The sequence below is a fragment of the Haemorhous mexicanus genome, chromosome 18 (genome assembly GCF_027477595.1).
Source record: "Haemorhous mexicanus isolate bHaeMex1 chromosome 18, bHaeMex1.pri, whole genome shotgun sequence".
Taxonomy (NCBI): domain Eukaryota; kingdom Metazoa; phylum Chordata; class Aves; order Passeriformes; family Fringillidae; genus Haemorhous; species Haemorhous mexicanus.
Window position 1 is genome coordinate 2862263 of NC_082358.1, and position 20558 is coordinate 2882820.

The window sequence follows — 20558 nt, forward strand, 5'->3', positions numbered from 1 at the left end:
CACGGCCGGGCACGGGGTCTCTCCCTGGGATCAGCTCTGCTCCATTTGCACCTTGCAGTTCATTGTCCCAGCCCAGCTTTAGCCCAGGCACTCCCACCCTGCTTGTTTTTCTCTCTTCATTCTGCCATCGTTTATTCTCTTGGGCTGAGATTTGGCTCATTTGTCCTTGGTCCCCAGCTAGAGCAGGAATTGTTTTGTCTCCCTGCTCTGTGCACAGAGCTCACCATCCCCTTACATGAAACCCAGACCCACACACTAAAGGAGCACAGAAGTGAAAAATATAAAAGCCAAAACCTGAGGCATCAAGAAGAGGGAATTGAAGCTCCTGCAGTTAACAAGAAGACAATACAGGAGGGACACAACCACTGTGACAGACCCAGCATGTGGCTCTCACTAATTCCCCAAAGGACAGTCCTTTTACAGCTGCAGTTGCTGAAATGTTCCCCAAGTGCTGCACAGCCTGGAACTGTGATGCTCATCAAAGTCAATGGGAGTTAAAAAAGTCAGGGGGGGTTTTGTTGCATGTCCTGACTCAGACTGAGGGAATGATTGCAGGTGTTTTGGCCCCAGTGATTGTTTGTCCATGTCCAGAAGCAATGGAAGGAGCATTTGGGACTGGAGGAACGCTGCTCCACTGCTCTAATGCCTGTGCAGGGCAGCAAGGGGAGACCAGAGCACTAAAGCTTCCTGCACACCTGCTCATGCCATGCCATGCCATGCCATGCCATGCCATGCAACCCACAGTGTGTCAGCAGCCTCCGACATCCCTGTTCCTTTGCAGAGGTGCAGGCAAGGCAGCAGGGACAGACTTTGAGGGTGTTTCTAAGCAAGACCACGCTGCTTTTGCCACTGATGGGATGGGAGCAAACAGCAGCACAAGGGAGAAGCCAGGTGAGGTCCAGGACACTTGGGAATGGGACCTTTCCTCAGTGGGTGGTGGGGAAGGTTTTTCACAAAAGTTTTATTTATTAGTTTTCAAACTCACACCATGGCAGCTGTGTATGTTCAGTTGAGTGTTCACTTTATGTTGGTCACTTTTCTTCAGAACATGCAGCTGTGGAATTAATTGTTGCCTGTGGGGTTGTTCTGGAGAGAATGAACTGGCCCAGCCCTTGTCTTCCCACATCCCAGCAGGGCAGGGACAATTTCTAGGGAACAACCCCATGGGGACACTGGACCATGGAAAAGGAGGTTGAGTGCAAATAGGGTGGGAGCCTTTACATCCCTTCAAGAGCGAATGGGATCTGACACATCTTTTTATGTCATGGATGTTTAAAGGGCCTTGGGGAGGACCACACCTCTGTCAGGCAGGACAACCCTGAAGGGCCAGGAGCTGGCTGTGCCTGTGAGCCAAAAGATGAGACGGGGAAGAAAACTGGCTTGGCTGAACTTCTGCTTGGAACTGAGGAGAAAAGAAGAATTTTTGACTTTTGGAAGAACAGGGAGGCAATTTAGAGCAACAACAAGGGTGTTGTGGGGTTATGCAGGGAGAAAATAAGAAGGGTCTGAGCTCTACTTGAACTTATCTGGCTACTGCCATAGAAGACAATAGAAAATATGGTTGTAAATACATCAGCAACAAGAGTAGGGCTAAGGAGAATCTCCCTCCTTTATGGGATGTAGCTGGGGGCTGGTCTCTTTTCTCAGCTATCAAGGGACAGGACAAGAGGTTGTGCCAGGGGAGGTTGAGGTTGGGCATAATGGAAAATGTCATTTTGTGTTGGTCAGGCATTGGAACAGCTGCCCAGGGCAGTGGTGGAGTCCCCACCCCTGGAGGGGTTTAAAAGAGGTGATGTGGCACTTGGGGACATGGGTCAGTGATGGCCCTGGCAGAGCTGGGGAAGCTGGACTGGATGGCCTTAGAAGGCTTTTCCAGCCCAAATGGGTCTGAGGGAAAGCCATGCTCAGAGCAGGGGTGACCCCTCTGGCCCTCATTCCTCTCCTGACAGACCAGAGGAGCCAGCAGGGAGCTCTGCAGGTCCTTCATGGCCCACAGGTGGATGGAAGGGTGGGGGTGTCCCTTTCCCCCCACTGCCCCCTCAGCTGGGCTCTCTGCAGGCTGATGGACAGACATCACTGAGCACCAAACCCCACAACTCCTGTCCCTGGGGCCCCACCTACACCAAGGGCAGAGTGAACTGCCCTGCAGGGGCCTGCTCAGAGCTCCCCAAGTCCCTCCCTCTCCTCCAAGTAATGGACAAAATCCAAGCAGCTCTTTGCTAGGAGGCCTTGTCTGTGCTCCAAGGCTGAGATGCAGCGAGCCCCTGAGGCCCTGCAGCTCTCCCAGCTGGGTACAGGGCTCAGCAGACTGAAGGCTGGGCTGATTCCCATCTTCGTGACAGCCAGCTTGACTTGGTTTGGTTTTGGTTTTTCTTTTCCCCCCTGCTGTTGTTCCTCCTTCCAGGCACAAAGACACCCAGCCATCAGCCTGGTGCTGCTGCTGTCTCCCCTTGGAGGGAACTGGTGGCAGCCTGGATGGACAGGTGGGTGCTCAAACATCTCAGACTCACCAGAAACTCACCAGTTTTGCTCTCCAGGGCTGGATGGTGGCTCAGCCACAAAGAACTCATCCAGACTGGGTGGGCCTTGGGGAAACCTGGTCCCCTGGAAGGTCCCCAGGAGATGATGTTTAAGGTCCTTTCCACCCCAACAATTTGGGGTCACTGGTCCCTCCTGACGTGCTCTGGTGTCACCCAGAGCAACACTTGCTTAAGGAGCAGTTTTTAGCACTGCTGTCTTGTGCAACCTGGCAAAGCAGCCAGACTTTTCCAGTCCATTATGAGCTGGACCAGTGAAAAAGTCCAGAGATTAAAGGCCTGGATTTGGCCCCTGCTCTCCTGCACCAAAGAAGCTTCCAAGCCTCCAGGGAAAACCCCAGAACTCCTGTGAACAGAGATGTTTTGCTCAGCCCAGTGGGATATACCTTGGGCAAGGGAAAGTAAAACCTACAGGCAGAGCTGAGGCTTGGAAAGGGAAGAAAAGACTTGTCTGGAATAGAAGAAACAAGTGTGTGTGTATGGCAGAGAGAAGAGAGGGGAAGCAAATTAGATTTCTTTCTTTTATTATACAGGATCGTATGTACAAGGTCACCTCTCCCAAACAGCAGCAGCACAGTCAGTTCACAGCCAAACCTGCAGCTCATCTCTCCAGGCCTGGAGAACAGCTCAGGACAACTCAGTGCAGACCTTGCACAGGAAGTGGGCAAGGGCAGGGCAAGCACAGGGCTCCCTCCAACCCCTCCTCAAGCAGCCCAAACTAAGAAATGCAAAGAAAACTTTGTGCTTCAAGAGCCATGCGTGCTCCAGGATGGCACCAGGGACAGGGAAGTGTCACCCACCTGGAATTGTTTTCCCTTCACCCTTCCAAGAGATGCTGTGGATGAGGTTGGAGCACTCAGGACCACCCAGGTGTTGTGACTGGCCAGGGGGAAGGTGTGGACTCTGCTCTGGGTTCCAAGCACTGCTGGGTGTGTGTGTTCTGGAGGGAAAGGGGCAGGCGGGACACACCAGGTGTGAGTAAAGTGCCGTGTGAGTTTCATCCCGGGGAAAACGGGAGGAGCCCAGGAAGGACAAACGAGGAGAGAACGGCCGAGGCCCCCGGGCTGTGAGGAGCCCTCTGCTGCCAGCACGGGGCAGGGCACAGCAGCTGGGAGCTGGGAGCAGGGGAGGTGCTGCACAGCCACAGGCACCTGTGCCCAGCCTCGGGCATGCTGCCACCCTGGCCACGGAGCTCAGGCAGGAGCAGAGAGGTCACACCACGCTCCTGACATGCCCTGACTGGGGAAGGAGGAGGCGTGGGCAGCCAGGGAAGGTCTCTGGCTCCAGGCTGTAGGAGTTGGGTGCTCCACATCCCTTCCAGGAGCAGCTGGTCCAAGGAAAGGGTCTCATCCATGCCCCTCACTCTGCAGAGGCCTGCTCAGCCCTGACACGGTGGAGAACGAGGACACCAAACCACTCAGGGTGATGTTTGCTTGCTCCCTCCTGCTTGGGATCACTTGCTTGCCTGCAGCTTCCTCTCCCCTTCCCTCCTCAAGCAGCTTCCCAGAGCACAGCAGCTGCTCCAGCACCGACTCCTGTGCACCTGGAAGTGACTGTGGACACACAGCAGCTCATGGGGCACAGAGAAGTGGCAGGAGGTGGCTGAGCTGGAGGACAGCTCCCCCCACAGCCTCTGATCAACACCATCTTCAGCACAAGAACACAAACTGTCCAGACTGAGACACTACTTTCCCCTCAGTTAGGAAATGCTCTGGCTCTCACCTCACACAGGAAAAATGTCTTTATTGGGCTGGGCTGAGCTCTCTCTGCTCTCCTGCAAGCAGCTCTAGAACACCTCTGGCTGCCCTGGGGACACTCCTGCTCTCCCCGCTCTCTGTGGTGGCTCTGGGTTGTGCAGAGCTCCTCTGCTGGCTGCAGAGCTCCGAATCCATTGCAGGGGTGGTGGGGATCTGCTGGGAGGATGAGTTTTCTTTGCCTTTGCTTTACAGATGGATGGAAGATGTCAGGCCTTGTTTCTCCTTTGAATGCCAGGTAGAGATGACAGCAGCACTTCCATTCAGCTTGCCTTGCTCAACGTGCCAGGACAGGGTTTAGCCTCGTGCTTTCCTCACACTGTTGCTCACAGCTGCAAGGAGAGAAGGGGGAGCTACAGCACTGTCCTTGAACCCCAGAGATTTGTCACTCAGGAAAGGGGGTGAAGGGCTGGCCAGTGACCCAGCTGAGCAGCCAAGGTGCATGCTAGGAAAACACAGAGGATCAGTGGGAAAGAGCCTCCCCTGAAGCAGCAACCCCCCAGGCCCAAGAGGCACAGAAGGAGAGCTTTGGCTCCATCAGCAGCACGGGGGCTGTACCTGGTTACTGTAGCCTGGCATCCTCCATGTCTGTGTAATGGCTGTTCTCCTGCAAGGAAAAGGGAACCACAAACAGCGAATCACCCTCCTGCCCTGCCTGGGACACTGGGACACCTCCCATGTGGTCACCAGCTTGTCCCCTGCTGTGGGAGAGCAGGGCCAGGGTGCTCAGTGTGATGGACAAGCTACAAAACACACCTGGTATGGACACCTGGCAAAACCACCCATTTCCTCTGGCTGCCGATTCTGAAATGGCTCTGCCAAACAGACCTGGGGTGTGCAATTCCCTCCAGCGCGTGGAAGTAACAGAATCACAGAATCATTCTGATTGGAAAAGACTTCCAGGATCATCAAGTCCAGCCATTAACCCAGCACATCCATGTTCACGTCCCAGCTGTTCCAATGCCTGACCACCCTTTCAGTGAAGAAATTTCCCTGATTTCCAATTTAAACCTCCCCTGGCACAGTTTGAGGCCATTTCCTCTCATCCTGTTTCTTGTTCCCTGCAATTGCCCAGTGCTGCCAAGGTGCCTCAGTCCATGAAGGCAAATCAGTGTCCTGATTCTGCTGCTGAGCACAGGAACTGCTCCCAGTTTGCAGCAGAACTCATCGTCCAGAATGGTAACACTCATCCAGCATTCCAAAGGCCACAATAATGGCCTTTATAATAATAATAGTGCTGAACTGCTCCCCAAGCAGGGCTTTGGAAAGCATAGCATGTGTTTGGACTGTCTTGGTGGTCTTGGAAGTCTTTTCCTGCCTTTATGGCTCTCAGTGGAATTTGCTTCTGGGGCTGCAGTGCAGAGCAGCATCACTGGGGAATGGGGTGCTCACAGTGGTGTTTAACCTCCTGCACAGGGTGGGGATTTCGGGGGTGGAAATGGATCCAGTTGTTGTCTGCAGGGGACAGAAGGGGCTCCAAAAGGAAAGGAAAGGAAACAGGCTGTGCCTGAGAGCCAGGGGAGGTGGCCTTGCTCAGGGCAAGGCAGAGCCAGCTGCACTGGATGTGCCTTGGAAGGACTGGGAGCCAGCTGGGAACCTGTGGGGGAGGATCAGGGTGACACCCAGCTGGTGACACCACGGCAGGCATCCCCTGTACACCACTGGTGCAGAGACCCCTGGGGACCCCCCTGGCATCTAGGGGGAGGAGCAGGGCTAGAGCAAGAAACAAAGACTTTGGGACAGCATCAAGAGTAAGTTCTGACCCAGCTGAGCAGGGAAGGCTTTGTTCTGGTTCCTGATGGCCCAGGCACACCTGGTCAGGGATGTGAAGGTGGAGAGAAGCCCTGGCTGCAGAGCCATGGGACTGTGAACCTGAGTACCCCAGAGAAGTGACCAACACCAAAAGTAGGATCCCTGAACTTGAGAGAGAAGATTTGGGGCTGTTCAGGGATCTGCTTGGTAAAATCCCAAGAGATGTCTCTGGAGGCCAAAGAGGCCAGGACATCCAAACTCCTCTGGTGTGAGACTTCAGTGGGCACCAGCACCAACCCCAAAAACTGTTTAGATGCATACTGGGCAGGTAAATGACCAAAACTGCATGAAACCAGAAGAAACTCTGACTGCAAATCAACCATGGTGTGCTGTAAACAACTGAACACATCAGGAGTCCTTTAGCTTTCCTTCCAGAGCAGCTGTCTGTGAGCAGGGATCTCCCATTGAGCAGGGTCATCCCTCAAGACACCCCTCAGATGACACCAGGCATTGATGGGCTGGCAGGTGACATTTTTTGCCTACATGTAACATTTAAGGCACATCCACAATAATCTTTGTATGCCCTACTAAGTGTAGTAAAAAGCACTGACCACCAATCCAGCTACACTTACTCTGAGTTTTCCATATCCAAATTTACGGCTCAGAACTCAATCAACTCCCTCAGCTCTGTCTGAGTGACCTCTGGCTCTTCTCCTGCCACCCCCCTGCCCCTCAGAGCCAAAGGGATTTTAGGGACCCCATGTGGGTGCCATGTCCATGGTGACAGCCACGCTGGGGTGTAGGATAAAGGAGTCACTCCCAGGAACTGGGGGGACCTCAGAACTGCTCAGTGCTGTGAGCTCTGCTGAGCTCCCTGCACACACTGCCCTGACCATCCAGAGCACTCGGGAGCCTGTCTGAGAATGGCAGTGGAATGCTTCTGGTCTTGATGCCACACCAGGACCAGGGAGTTCCAGAAAATAGAGATGTGAGCTGAAACAGTCATCTTTTTCTTCTCCTCCTAATGAGGACCAGCTCTTCCCAAACCACTGCCAGCAGATGTCTCTGCAGTGTTTTCTTACCCCTGCAAAGGTAGAGAAGTGCACATTTTTTGTTGACAGGCTGTGTGCTTCTTTATCATCATTAACATCAGCAAGTTTCCCCCTAATGTCTACCATCTGTTTGCCCTGATGTAATTCAAACCTGGCCTTCCTTTTCCTGACACAGCTTGTGCCTTTCTTCTTCCCAGTGCCTGGAGTGACCTCCTCCCTCCAGCAGGGCTGAGGGATTCCAGCCACGAGGCCCCAGACCTGGAAGAGCTGAAGGACCCTGTTCAGAGCCCTTACCCAGCATGGCTCCAGCAGGACAGAGCAGGAGAGCCCAACCCAGCTGGGAGTGTTTGGAGCTGGAGCAGTTTAGGGCCTTGGGAAGGGCTGTGGATGTGCAGCGTGGGCACCCCAGGGATGGGGGGTGAGGAGGAGGAGAGGGATGCTTAGATTCATCCTCACTTCTGCTGCCACCAGTGCTGGGGTGGGGAGGGACTGGAGCTGTTCCACGGGCCACTCAGGGCAAGTCACGTCCTTCTACCCTGCTTCTCTCAGCCTGGATCTGGAGCTGATCCTGTTCTCAGCAGGGTTTTGGTTTGATAAATGACAGTGCTGCCAGTGTTACCACAGTGCCTGTTCTGTACCCAAACACTGGGCTCCCATCCAAATGCACAGATTTGTCTCTGGGTTCACCAGGAACACCCTTGTTTGGGGCAGGACTAGGAGCACTGAGGCTGCTGTGTTCCCCACACACGGCTGGGGTCAGACCTTGGCTTGTGCCATGGGACAAGTGCCTCTGGAGAGGGACTTTGGACAAGGGCCTGCAGGGACAGAACAAGGGGAATGTCTTCATACTGCTAGAGCAGGGACAGATGGGATACTGGGAGGGAATTCCTCCCTGTGAGGGTGGGCAGGCCTGGGCACAGGGTGCCCAGAGCAGCTGTGGCTGCCCCTGGATCCCTGGGAGTGCCCAAGGCCAGGCTAGATAGGACTTGGGGCACCCTGGGACAGTGGAAGCTGTCCCTGCCATGGTAGGGGGTGGAATGAGAAGTTCTCTAAGGCTCCTTCCAATACAAACCCTCCTGTTACTCTGTGAATGTCTGGTCAGCTGCAAGGGCACTGCAAATGCAGCTCATTTAACACAGCCTGTCCTTGTCGTGTGTTTAAATCCATCTAAGAATCACTTGGGAGCAGGGTGGATTGGTTTAAACCACTCCTAGCTGTGAAATCAAGGATAAATGTCTGAATTTCAAGAGCCACCCATGTTTCTTCAGCACCTCCACACATGTTTGCATGGGCAGTGCTTCTGCAGGCTTGGAAGAACAAGCTGTGAGCAACAATCATATTTAAATACGGCCAATTTCTTTGGAGGATGGAAAAACTACTTTTCCTGGGGATTTGGCAAGTTCCAGTAAAACTGTGGCCCACTTGTTTGCTGCAGGGCTGCATTACCCAAGCTCTCTCTCTTACCAGTTCATCTTCACACTCCTCCCGTGCCAGCCCCTCCTCCTCGCCCTCATCCCCGTTGAGCGGCTCCTCCACAGCAGCCTCGGCCTCGGAGGCCGTGTCCTCCTGGGACACCTCGCTCTTGCTGCTCTCCACCTTCTTCCGGGCCTCTGCGGGGACAATGGCCACGTCAGGGCTGGCAAATGGGGACACAGACTGATCCACAGAGCCACGGCTGGGAAATGGGGCCAACAGACTGACCCCGGGTCAGGGCTGGCAAATGGGGCCAACAGACTGACCCCGGGTCAGGGCTGGCAAACAGGGGCCACAGACTGACCCCTGGGCCAGATCTGGCAAACAGGGGACAGAGACTGACCCCTGGGCCAGAACTGGCAAACAGGGGACACAGACTGACCCCTGGGCCAGATCTGGCAAACAGGGGACACAGACTGACCCCGGATCAGGGCTGGCAAACAGGGGACACAGACTGACCCCTGGGCCAGGGCTGGCAAACAGGGGACACAGACTGACCCCTGGGCCAGATCTGGCAACTGGGGCCACCTGAACCCCAGGTCAGGGCTGCAACAGAAGCCACAGCCTGAACCACGGAGCCAGGGCTGGAAAATGGGGCCACAGACTGACCCCTGGGCTATGGATGGAAACTGGGGCCACAGCCTGATCCCCCAGGTCAGAGAGCCCCACATCCACTGGGATGGGGAGAAATAATAATGGTGGGAATGCTTCCTGCCACGGGGAGTTGTGCTGATTTTGAGCAGGCAGCCTGGGACACCGTGGAGAGGGCAGAGAAGGTTCTACATCCCCCAGCAGGATAGGGATAGGGATGGAGATAGGGAAAGGGATAGGGATAGTATAGGGACAGGAATAGGATAGGGATAGGGATTGGATAGGGGGGATAGGAATAGGGATAGGGTGGGGATAGGGATGGGGATAAGAATAGGATAGGAATTGGGGTAGGGATATGGACGGGACAGCGATAGGAAAAGAGATAGGAAAGGGGTAGGTGTAGGGTAAGATAGGATATGGGTAGGACATGGGATAGGATGGGATAGGATAGGGTAGGATAGGAGAGGATAAAACAGAAATAGGATAGGAAATGAATAGGAAAGCAATGGGAAAAGAATGGAATGGAATATGATAGGATAAAATAATGATAGCATATGACAGAGTAAAATAGAATAGCAGAACAAAAAATGCAAACTAAAAAAATACAAGCTAAAAAAAAAGACCAAAAAAAAAAAAATCTTATCATTTTAAATCCCAACTCCACAATTTCAGGAATTTTGGTGTGTAATTTTAGCCTGTGATTCTACCCTGGAACCTGGGGGTTGACACTTCCCTGTCAGAGTCTGGAGGAATGTGTGGTGCCCAAGGCCAGCCCCGAGGCATCCCCTCCTACTGACCTGCAGACAGCTTCTGCTCCTCAGCAATCTGCTCCAGCCGGCCCAGGAGAGCATCAATGTTGGATTTGATCTGTGTCAGCTCCGTTTTGATTGTCTGCAGCTCGCTGCTCTTCACTTGGGGGGAGGAAGAAAGGAAAGGAAGGCACTCAGCACCCTGCAGAGTAACCCCACCCCACACCTGGCCCAGGGCAGCTCCTTGAGCAGGAAGAAAAAACAGGGAGGAAGCCCAGGCTGGGAACTGGCAGGGAAGCTGCTCCCAAAAGAGCCTGGGGTGCTGTGTCCAGGCAGGCTGCAGAGGCTGACCCCAGGCCTTGGCACTCTCAGGCTGTACCTGCACTATAGCTCCTCCAGAACTGTACAGTAATATTTACACTAAACATTTTTCAAAGCAAATCAAATCATATCAAATTGGATCCTTTTCCTTCCTGAAACACCCCTGGAACCCCAAGGAGCAGAGCTCCTGGGTTCTGTGAAATTAGATTCTCATGTTAGTTTTAAATACACAGGAAGCAATCAGTCTAAAACTTAAAAAATGTTTCTCCCTATCACCCTGTGAATAAGAATCAAACCTTCAGGTACAATTACACTTCTGTCAGCCTTTCTAAATCCAGCAATGTGGCTGCCATCAGGAATGTTTCTAGTTTATAAAGCCTGAGCCTTTCAGTGGCTGGAGTAGAATATAAAAGCAGTTGTACCCCACAGTAAATTTGGATTCTTTGACCAGTGTGAAAAATGTGTATTTTATGATTGGCTTTTCGCAAATATTAAAATGAATATTATATGTGTTATGCTAGAAAGTTATGCTGTATTAATTTTCTTAAGTAGTGTGTTAAATCTAGTTTAGGTTATAACATAAGGTTAAAATAGAAACTATGCTATGTGAGATACTTTTTTCCTAAAGAAAGGACTCACACCAGATAGCAGCCACAGGACACCTAAATCTTTCAGAGAAAGAGAATTTATTGCTCTCTTATCAAAAGAAACGAACTTCTTCCTGCCTCCTCAGCCCTGAAGACACCGTCAGGATTCAGAGGAAGAAGCTGACACCGACGAGACAGAATCCTGTGTTTGAATGGAGTTTATGCATCATGGATGAGGTGTATGAATATGCAACAGGCTGTTGTTTTAAGGGTTAATCCTCTGTTAACATGGGGCCTTTTTCGGGCTTATTTTGCCCAGAAAGAGGTACCCGGACTGTCTGTAACTCTTTGTTTCTATTGTCTCATATTGTCCTAAATCCAAATTGTCCAAAATTTTTATTACCCTAATTACGTTGCTATTTTTATAACCATTTTATTACGGTCAACCTTTTAGAATTTTAAAAACAAGTGACTGGCGTTTTTCACCACCAGCACAGCGAATCCCCGCCTCATTGCCGACACTGCACTTCCCTAGGTGCACCAGCCACAGGGGCTGCTGTTCCCAGCCGTTCTGAGGTGTTTTTGGGAGCTCCCCGTGAAGCCCGAGCCCTTTCGTGGCTGGAGTAGAATATAAAAGCAGTTATACCCCACAATAAATTCGGATTCTTTGAGCAGCGCACTGAATCCCCGTCTCGTTGCCGACACTGCACCTTCCCCGGGCGCGCCCCCGCAGCGGGGCTGCTGTCCCCAGCCGTTCTGAGGTGGTTTGGGGAGCTCCCCTCTCTGTCCCCAGCCGTTCTGAGGTGGTTTTGGGAGCTCCCCTCTCTGTCCCCAGCCATTCTGAGGTGGTTTTGGGAGCTCCCCTCTCTGTCCCCAGCCATTCTGAGGTGGTTTTGGGAGCTCCCCTCTCTGTCCCCAGCCGTTCTGAGGTGGTTTGGGGAGCTCCCCTCTCTGTCCCCAGCCGTTCTGAGGTGGTTTGGGGAGCTCCCCTCTCTGTCCCCAGCCGTTCTGAGGTGGTTTTGGGAGCTCCCCTCTCTGCCCCCAGCCGTTCTGAGGTGTTTTTGGGAGCTGCCCGCGCTGTCCCCAGCCGTTCTGAGGTGGTTTTGGGAGCTGCCCGCGCTGTCCCCAGCCGTTCTGAGGTGGTTTTGGGAGCTCCCCTCTCTGTCCCCAGCCGTTCTGAGGTGTTTTTGGGAGCTCCCCTCTCTGTCCCCAGCCATTCTGAGGTGGTTTTGGGAGCTGCCCGCGCTGTCCCCAGCCGTTCTGAGGTGGTTTGGGGAGCTCCCCTCTCTGTCCCCATCCGTTCTGAGGTGGTTTTGGGAGCTCCCCTCTCTGCCCCCAGCCGTTCTGAGGTGGTTTTGGGAGCTGCCCGCGCTGTCCCCAGCCGTTCTGAGATGGTTTTGGGAGCTCCCCTCTCTGTCCCCAGCCATTCTGAGGTGGTTTTGGGAGCTCCCCTCTCTGTCCCCAGCCGTTCTGAGGTGGTTTTGGGAGCTGCCCGCGCTGTCCCCAGCCGTTCTGAGATGGTTTTGGGAGCTCCCCTCTCTGTCCCCAGCCGTTCTGAGGTGGTTTTGGGAGCTCCCCTCTCTGTCCCCAGCCGTTCTGAGGTGGTTTTGGGAGCTGCCCGCGCTGTCCCCATCCGTTCTGAGGTGGTTTGGGGAGCTGACCGCGCTGTCCCCAGCCCTGGCCCATACTCACACTTGATCTTGGCCGAGCTGTTGGCGATGGCCGACCTGGCGAACAGCTTGACGGGCAGCGAGGCCTTGACGCGCCGCACCAGCGGGATGGAGACGCGCGGCCGCTTCACCGGCACCACCCGCGGCACCGGCGACACCCGGCCCCGGTACTCGAAAATCCTGAGGGGAAAGGAGGGGAGGGGAGGCAGCCGGGGCTGGGGCAGCGCTGCCGAGCACCGCCCCAGCCCGAGCCCCGCCGCCATCCCGGGGATTGGGGCCACGGGATGGCAGCCCACAGGCTGGGCTGGACACCCTGACCCCAAACCCCTCCTTGCCTCTAAATCCCCCCAGCCCCCAAATCCCTCCCGCTCCCAAACCCCTGCTGCACCCAAACCCCTCCTGCCCCCTGACAGGAATAGTGGATTTGTCTTTAAAAAGAAGCTGTGGGTCTGCTGGTAGATGAAACCAGGACCGAGAGAAAAGAAACAATGATGAATGGGAAAAGATATTTGCCTTCACAAATAAACTTTAGGTTTGCTGATAAATGAAATTGGATATTGAAAGATGAAGGCAACAGTGGGGAAGAAGAACCCCTAAATTCAATAAGATTTAAAAATGAAAAGGGAGGGTTATACATGAGAGGGAAATCTTTGGTATCAGGCATTCTGGGAAGTCTGCACATGCCAAGTACCTCAGCCATGGGGAAAGAGAAAGGAAATATGGCTGGGAAATTGGGATAAAAAGGGAGGCTGAGTCCTCCAAAACTTGGAGAGACTCAGGGGAATGCCCCATGGCCCCTGCCTTGATTGGAATAAAGTTACTGCTTTAAGGACTGCTCTGTCTCCTTTTTGGACATAAACCTCTGATGTTTGAGGATTAATTTTCCTAACACCCCAAATGCCTTCTGCCCCCAATTCCCTCCTGTCCCCGCCCCACAGAGCCCCTCGGGCTGGCTCTCACCTGTCGTAGAAGTCATCTCTGTAATAGTCATAGTCGAAGTCGTAGCCACTGCAGAGACAGTCAGGGCACCAGGGGTTAATTAGTGCTGGTAATTCATTATTGCTGCTCCCTCACTGCCTGCTGGGCCATCGGGGATGGATCCCGTTCATGAGGGACCCTCCTGGCTGCAGGGAGGAAGACTGGGGGGGTGAAGGCAGAGGAGGGTGGTGTTGGCAGAGGGTGTTAACCTGCTTATCTCAAGGAGGAGCAAGAAGATGTGTGTGGAGAAAAGTCGGGACAAAGGGGATGTTTATGGGGATATTCATTGATTTAAACCTCTCTCCCCAGGCAGACAATGACCACGTCCTGTTTTCTTAATCTTGAGCTGCATTTTAACCCAAAGTAGGAGCATTCCCCACTCCCTGAACACCCAGTAACACTTTCCCCCTTGCTGCAGCTGGTTCTTCACGAGGCAGCACAAACCAGGTGGTTTGACCCCACACACCTCGAGCAGCTGCCCCAACTGAACACAGCACCCTGCCCTGGTATGCTGAGCTCATTAACACGCAATTAACACGCAATTAACGGCTAAGTCAGACGTGATGCTGGTGGTCTCCTCTCTCTCTGAACACACAGAATTAGTGCAGCCCCAAAAAGCAAAGCCTGTCCTGCCTCCTGCAAGTGGCTGAAAAGAATGAGAGATGGATAGGGGAGAGGGAAGGGCTGAGCCGGAGGGACAGGGGACGGGGCAGGACGACCATCCAAGAGTGCAGGTGAGAGTTCATCTGGGCTCCTGCATCTTTGACAGAATTGGCAAAAAAACCCGTGTGGCTCACTGGGATGGCTGGTGGGAAGTGTGGCTTGGACCAGGAATTCCAGGAGGCCTGTCCTGCCTATTGTGGCACTGAGCTTCCCAGACAGTGCTCAGTTTCAGTAACTGGCTGGCTTCTGAAAGATGATTTTTTCACCCTCCTTGGGTTCCCAGGTGCCTGTGGCAGCATCTGGAGACTCAGCCTGTGCCTAGGGGGGACCTGAGCATGGCTGGAGACACCAGAGCTACTTTGGGGCAAAAGAGTTGGTGCCAGGGTTAAGGACAAGGAGGTGGCTCGTGCACCTCCTGCCCCAGTCATGCCCTGCCCTGGGGACTTCAGTGAGGAGATATTCCATAAATGCCTTATCCCTGAGCAGCTGCTGCCTGTGGCATTCCATGGGATGGGCACTGCAGGGTCTCACTGCTGAGCAAGGAGACTGGTGGGGAGATGTGACTGTGGAGGTGTGATCAACACAACCCTCCCAGATTCCACTGCATGGTGGAAAAGAACCTTTTTTGACAGATGAATTCCAGATTCTTTTCAAGGCCCTTCCCTTCTGACCTGAGTTGTAGCCAACATTCCTGCTGGGCTCAGAGGAGACAGGAACATCCCACAGCCTCTGTCCCAACCTCTGCCTCATCTGTGTTTGTTTATTCCCTCTCTGGATTGAAAGGGAAAGGCAATTCCTCCCAGGGCAGCTGTTGCTGGAATGAACCCAGCTGTTGGTGGGGCTGAGGGGATGGAGATCATAGAACGAGGCACTTCCATGGAGCTTTTCATGATGGGGAACTGGATTTTTGTTCTAGCCCAAGGTGAAACCTGGAGATACAAAAGCCCTCCAAGAAAATAGCTCCCCTCAGCCTGCAAATTCACTTTGATCACTGAGGATGTTTGACTCCAGGTCTGTTTGAATCCAATAAATACAAAATACCATCAAAATAGGAACCCATTTGAAAGGAAAATTGAAGTTGGATGCTTCTACGCTGTTATACTCTCCCTCTTCAATTTTTTCCCCCTCCTTAGATGCAACTCAAACGAAATTGCTGCAATTTTGTAATATTTTCAATCCTGACAGGCTCTGGTGAACTGCTTCTGGCTCTGTCTAGCAGAGCCAGTGCTGTCCCCAGTCCCAGGGAAGAGGAGCCAGTGGGATCTCCCTGTGGCTCCAGGGCTCCCAGTGGGATGAAGCAGAGCCTTCATCCACAGCACAAACTCCCTCTGATACCTTGGGTTTTAAGTTTTTCTGTTCTGTTTTGGTGTGCACCTTTCAGCTTTATATTAATGTTACTGGGATCTTTTCCCAAAACAATCCTATCCTCGCTGGAGACTCAAGGACAATCTCTTCAAACTTCAGGCCCAAAGCATCAACATGAGAAGAGGAGGGTGGGCAAGCAAGCAAGGAGGATGAAGCTTCATCATTTGAAGCTATTAATTGGACAGTGAACTCCTGTATGCAAATGGACTAAAACTTATAAAAATGTGAGATCTCATGGCCAAGCTCTCTTTTGCTTCCATCTTGGAGCCATCCAGGTGCTGCCAGAGTGTGGCCTTTGAAGGCACCTCAATACATCTCCACTTTGTTCCTCTTAGCTCCATCCAGCCTCTCTTCCAGCTCCCTGAGGCATCACCTCCACGAGGAGCTGCTCCTGATGGGAAGCTCTCTGTGGCTTGGAGACCATGAGGCAGCTTTGGAGCATTTGTTCATAAAGAATGCAAACCCTGAGGGTGTGGGGCAAAATTCTGACATGCCCAAATTCCTTTCTCCTGACCCCAATTCACCCTCCTGGTCTGAGCCAGCTTCTCCTCCAAGCCTTTGCTCCCCAGCAGAGCTGTGGGATCAGCACATGGGCAGCTCCATGGGGCTGTGGGGATGGAGAGGAGCTGCAGCTCCAGCCCCAGCACACAGCACTGCCCTGCTGCTGCCAGCACTGTCCTGGGCACAGCCTGGCACTTGGGAACAAGGGATAGAGCCCTGAGTGGGGTGGGCACCTCCCTTTCCAGCACTGACCCTGCCCTGAGGTGTTTGGGCACCTCTGACCCACACCTGGGCTTGGCTCCAGCACCGATGGGATGAAACTCAGCTTCAAATATCTGTAGATCCCCCCTAGAGAAGGCTGGAGAAGAGGTGTAGAAGGACTGAGATGCCCAAGAGCCCAGGTGAAGCCTCTTCCCAGACCAGTCTGCTGGATGAAGTGCCAATGAACCCTGCTGATGTTACAGCACTGTGTTATTCCCTGTTTCCATAGGGATGTGGAGCAAAGCTGGGCATGCCTGTGTTCTCCTGGTGGGAATCACTCCTGGCACATCTGCAGAGCATTCCCAGAGGCACTGAGGGGGTCACACTATGCCTGCACTGCAGGGCAGGGGCCCCAGAGCATCTGTGGGTGCAAAGCCCAAGGGTGAGGGCTTCTCCTGCCCTGAATCTTTATGGGATCGGAGACACTTCCACCCTTTCCAAAGGAATTGGGAGCATAATTATGCCAGGGAGCTGGTCCTGACCTCCCAAAACACGAACCCAGCCTCTGCAGGGCTGCTTGGATTCCTGCTGACTGTGGGGCAGCCCTCAAGGAAGGCAGGGGGCTGGATGAGGGATTTGTGCAGCCTGTGGCTGTGTGACCCTGCTCTAACACAGCAGTCACTCACAGCTTAACAGATGATGCCAGGGAGGCAGGGCTGGATGGTTTTAGCAGCACCCCTGGAATCAGGCTTTGAGCACAGGGCAGGTCTGCCAGGATGAATCCAGGAAAAAAAGCAGGTGAAAGGGAGTGCTTTTAGAGGTGATTGATCCTGAAAATTCCACTGCATGTAGGATAAACCATCCAGAGACTGAGAGATCATTTCTCAGTGACCTGGCAGCTCTGTCTTTGTGTACAGGAATAGTTTCTGCTGTTTTTCATTTAGCTGGTGACATTGCACCCTTTCAGAATAAAGCAGGGAAAACCAGAGAGAAAGGCTGGAGAGCAGGAAGGCTTCAAGGAACACCCTGCTTCCACCTCCTGATGCACTGCCTCTGCTTTGTTGGCCTTTAGCAATCCAACATTCCTACTGCCTCAGGTTCAAAATGCAACTGTTCATAACTGAGGGGTGATTGTTTGCACGTGCTGCCTCTCCACCACGCTTGGGGGGCCACTTCTGAGCCCGGAGTGGAACAGCAAATGTGCATTTGAGCATCTGTGCTTTAATTCCTGCCTGGTACTGCTAATCATGAGTGCCATGGTGAGCTCAGCTCCCACTCTTCTGTCATGGCATTACTGCAGTGGGCAAAGGAAAGCTGCTGGAAAATGTGGCACTGATCCAACAGATCTTGTGGAGCTGTGTGAGACTTCTTCCTCCTGCACACAGCCAGGGCAGGGGGAAATAAAGGAACGTGGCATGAAGCCTGGCATTCCCAAAGTGCTGGGGCTGCTCTAGGCTGGGACATCACTGCTCACCTCCCCCTCTGCCCTGGGGCTGCTCTCAGCCCTGTCCAAGTGCATTTGGTATTCACTGCTCCAGGACCAGGGCCTGGGAGGGGTGTTTGGGGATGGGCTGACACCAGCTTTGGGTGTAGAAGGGGACGGATGCCGGGGGCTGTGACAGTCAGTCAGCAGTGCTTTGTCCCTGCCACCCCTTCAGAGACCCCTCCTGGGGCCACTGAGCTGCAGACACCCAGCAGCTCTTGCTCGGGTTGTCCTCTCTGTCCTTGTGGCCATGGAGCAGCTTTAGCCCCAGCTCTGCAGGGCAGGGCAGGGATTTGTGCCTCCAAAACCCCAGAGTGGCACTGGCAGAGCCACCTTCCCTTCCCAGCCAGCTGACAACATCTGGGTGGGATCTCTGGCACCGACCTGAACGTGGCCACAAATGCCCCAGGAAATCCTGTCCAGACGTTTGCTGTGCAGGCAAAAAAAAGTGTTGGCAGAAAGCAGATTTAGAGATTTTGGACGGGCAGTGAGTGACTCCCTGGGGACACAGTGACAGCAGCTCACTGCCCAGCCATCCCCATGGCAGCAGGGCCACGTCTGTGGGGGTGGCCAGGGTGCCAGGCAGGAGCATCCAGAGACCTGCCCTGTGCAAAGGGATGCTCTGAGAAGTGCCAGAGAGAGGGAGGGAGAGAGGCCCAGAGATCCAAGAGTGGAGGAGAGCAGGGATGGCAGCAAGGCTTTGTAAGAAGTGAAGGTGCCTCATGTGGAGACACCTGAGAAAACTGATGGTGGCACGAGCCTGGGTGGAGGTGGATGGAAGCCTACATCCCCAAGGATTTCTGTTTAACACCTGGACACCCACCTAGGCTGGTGGATAGGTAAAAATGTCACAACTGTTTCTTCCTGTATGTTCAAAATGGAATTTCCCTTGCCTTTCCCTCAACCCTCCCATGCAGACTTGGAGTGAGGCAAAGCAAAAGCCAACCTATGGAAAAATCCTCTGCTGTGTTTAACACAGCACTTCTGTAAATTACAGCGCTGTGATTTTCTGCAGTCTAACATTTAGAAAAATTGATGGTGGTTTGGGAAGCTGTAACCACAGCTCGCTGCAAACCTGGGATCCCTGTTTTCCAGGAGATATCCTAAGTTCTGCCAGTCCAGATGGCAAAGTTTTAATCTGACAGCCAGTCTGGGATGAAATATTGCTGGGAACAGGAGCAGTGCAGTTCTCTGGCCCATATTTTAGCATATCCATATTTGTGGGAGGGAGCAAACATCTCTCTCAGCAGTCTGAAGTCTGAAATATTGGTCATTGCAGAGGAAGGGATTAGTGCTCCAGGCAGGGCTGAGCAGTAAATGCAAAGCTCGTTAGTGCAAGATGTATGGAAGGAGCTGATGTGTGTGATGGCCCCAGCCCCACGTGAGCAGTCCACGTGCAGCTGAACTGCAGGATTTGTGTCAGCTCTGCTCCCACCTCTTTCCTCTCGGGTGGAATCCCCTGGGAGCCCCGAGAGCCATGTCCTGTGAAAGCCCAAATTGTCCCAGGGTGGGAGGAGAAATGTGCCTGAAAGCTGCTCGGGGGGAGCTTGGCTGAGAGGCTCCTGGAAGGAACCTGGGGATGCCCTGTGGGTAGTGGGAGGCTGCTGGGGCTCTGGCTGTGCCAGAGCTGCATTTTCTAACCAGGATTTGCCATTCCACTCTACCCCAGTGCAGGACCACATGGTTGAGTCTGAATCACAAGGTTCTCTTCACCCTTCACACTTTTTTCTTTTTTTTCTGGAAAAATCTCCAGTTCTCTCATGATTTCCCCTTTTGCTACACCCACCTATAGCCCCAATTCTGATTTTAGTCTTTTCCTCCCAACCTCACACCTTCCAACTCCTCCTCAGCCCCTCGGTCTCCTCACCAAGAGACTGGCATCAAAATCATGACAATTTATAAATAAAACATGTTTGGGGACCTTGTTTTTTGGTTTTGGGTTCCTCACCCTGCAGGGCACTCCTGATATACCTTTTCAAGTTTTCCCTTCTGCAACCAGAAGCAAGAACTTAATGAATTTCTCCTGCATTCCCCTGACTCCAGAGCCTGGGACTTAAATGAAAATCTTCACTTCTTGTGGAAATGATGATAAATTCTCTTGAGCTGAGGGCTCCCTGGCATCTGTAACATGCTCCATGTTCACAGACCTCTCCATGTCCCACCTGCCCCTCCTGTTCCCTTGATCCCTGGGCTGTGCTCCTCAGAACAGGCTCCCTCAGGACTTCCCCCAGCCACCTCCTTGGTTCACCTCCATCTGGCACCCCAAGGGCTTCCCACTTTCTACCCTTTTCCTCTCCCTTTGACAATCATTCTCCTCTTTCCCTAAATGATCCCTGTTCCCTGTTTTCCCCCACACCCAGCACCTCTGTGCCCACTCCTGCTCCCTGGCTGCAGGGGTTGCTCCTCTTGCTACCCCTCCTCTGCCCAGCCTGCCCCAACCCTCTCCAGGTCCAACACCTGCACAGGCGGGGCCATGCCCAGGAGATCTCCCACAACACCAACCCCAGGGGCACTGCCAAGGGAAGGAGCCCTGGGAGAAGCTCTGGGGGTGCAGCAGTGCCCAGGCTGCTGGGGGCAGGCAGCAGGGAGCTCAGGGCAGGGGCTGGGGGGTGCTGGAAGGCAAACACAAGCCCAGAGACCTCACCCACTGTGGTGAACACCTACCTGTACAAGGCAGAGGCTGCTCTCTTCAGCCCTTTGGGTCTGTTGGGTTTGGGCTCCCCGGCCATGTTGATGTCTGCAAGGAAGGGACACGCAGCTGTGACGTAGCACATCCCTGCCCACCTTCACCCGCACCCCCAGGGAGCTGGGGTGGATGCACACAGCCCTGCCACAGAGAAATGAGCTCCCCCCACCCACTGCCACCTGCCTCTGGCAGGGC

At 53.5% G+C, this 20558-nt stretch overlaps 1 protein-coding gene across 3 annotated transcripts in view; it reads right to left on the reverse strand.

Moving 5' to 3' along the window:
• Positions 1-3044: 3044 nt before the first annotated feature.
• RALY (RALY heterogeneous nuclear ribonucleoprotein) overlaps positions 3045-20558 on the reverse strand; it is a 140926-nt gene continuing 123412 nt past the window's right edge. For all 3 annotated transcript variants that reach the window (XM_059862698.1, XM_059862697.1, XM_059862699.1), the window contains 7 exons: positions 20342-20414; positions 13447-13494; positions 12509-12666; positions 9957-10070; positions 8560-8705; positions 4850-4898; positions 3045-4623 (listed from right to left, as the gene is read on the reverse strand). In XM_059862698.1, the coding sequence (XP_059718681.1) occupies positions 4854-4898; positions 8560-8705; positions 9957-10070; positions 12509-12666; positions 13447-13494; positions 20342-20414 (584 nt within the window). In that variant the 3' untranslated portion in view covers positions 3045-4623; positions 4850-4853. The remainder of the gene's footprint in view (positions 4624-4849; positions 4899-8559; positions 8706-9956; positions 10071-12508; positions 12667-13446; positions 13495-20341; positions 20415-20558) is intronic.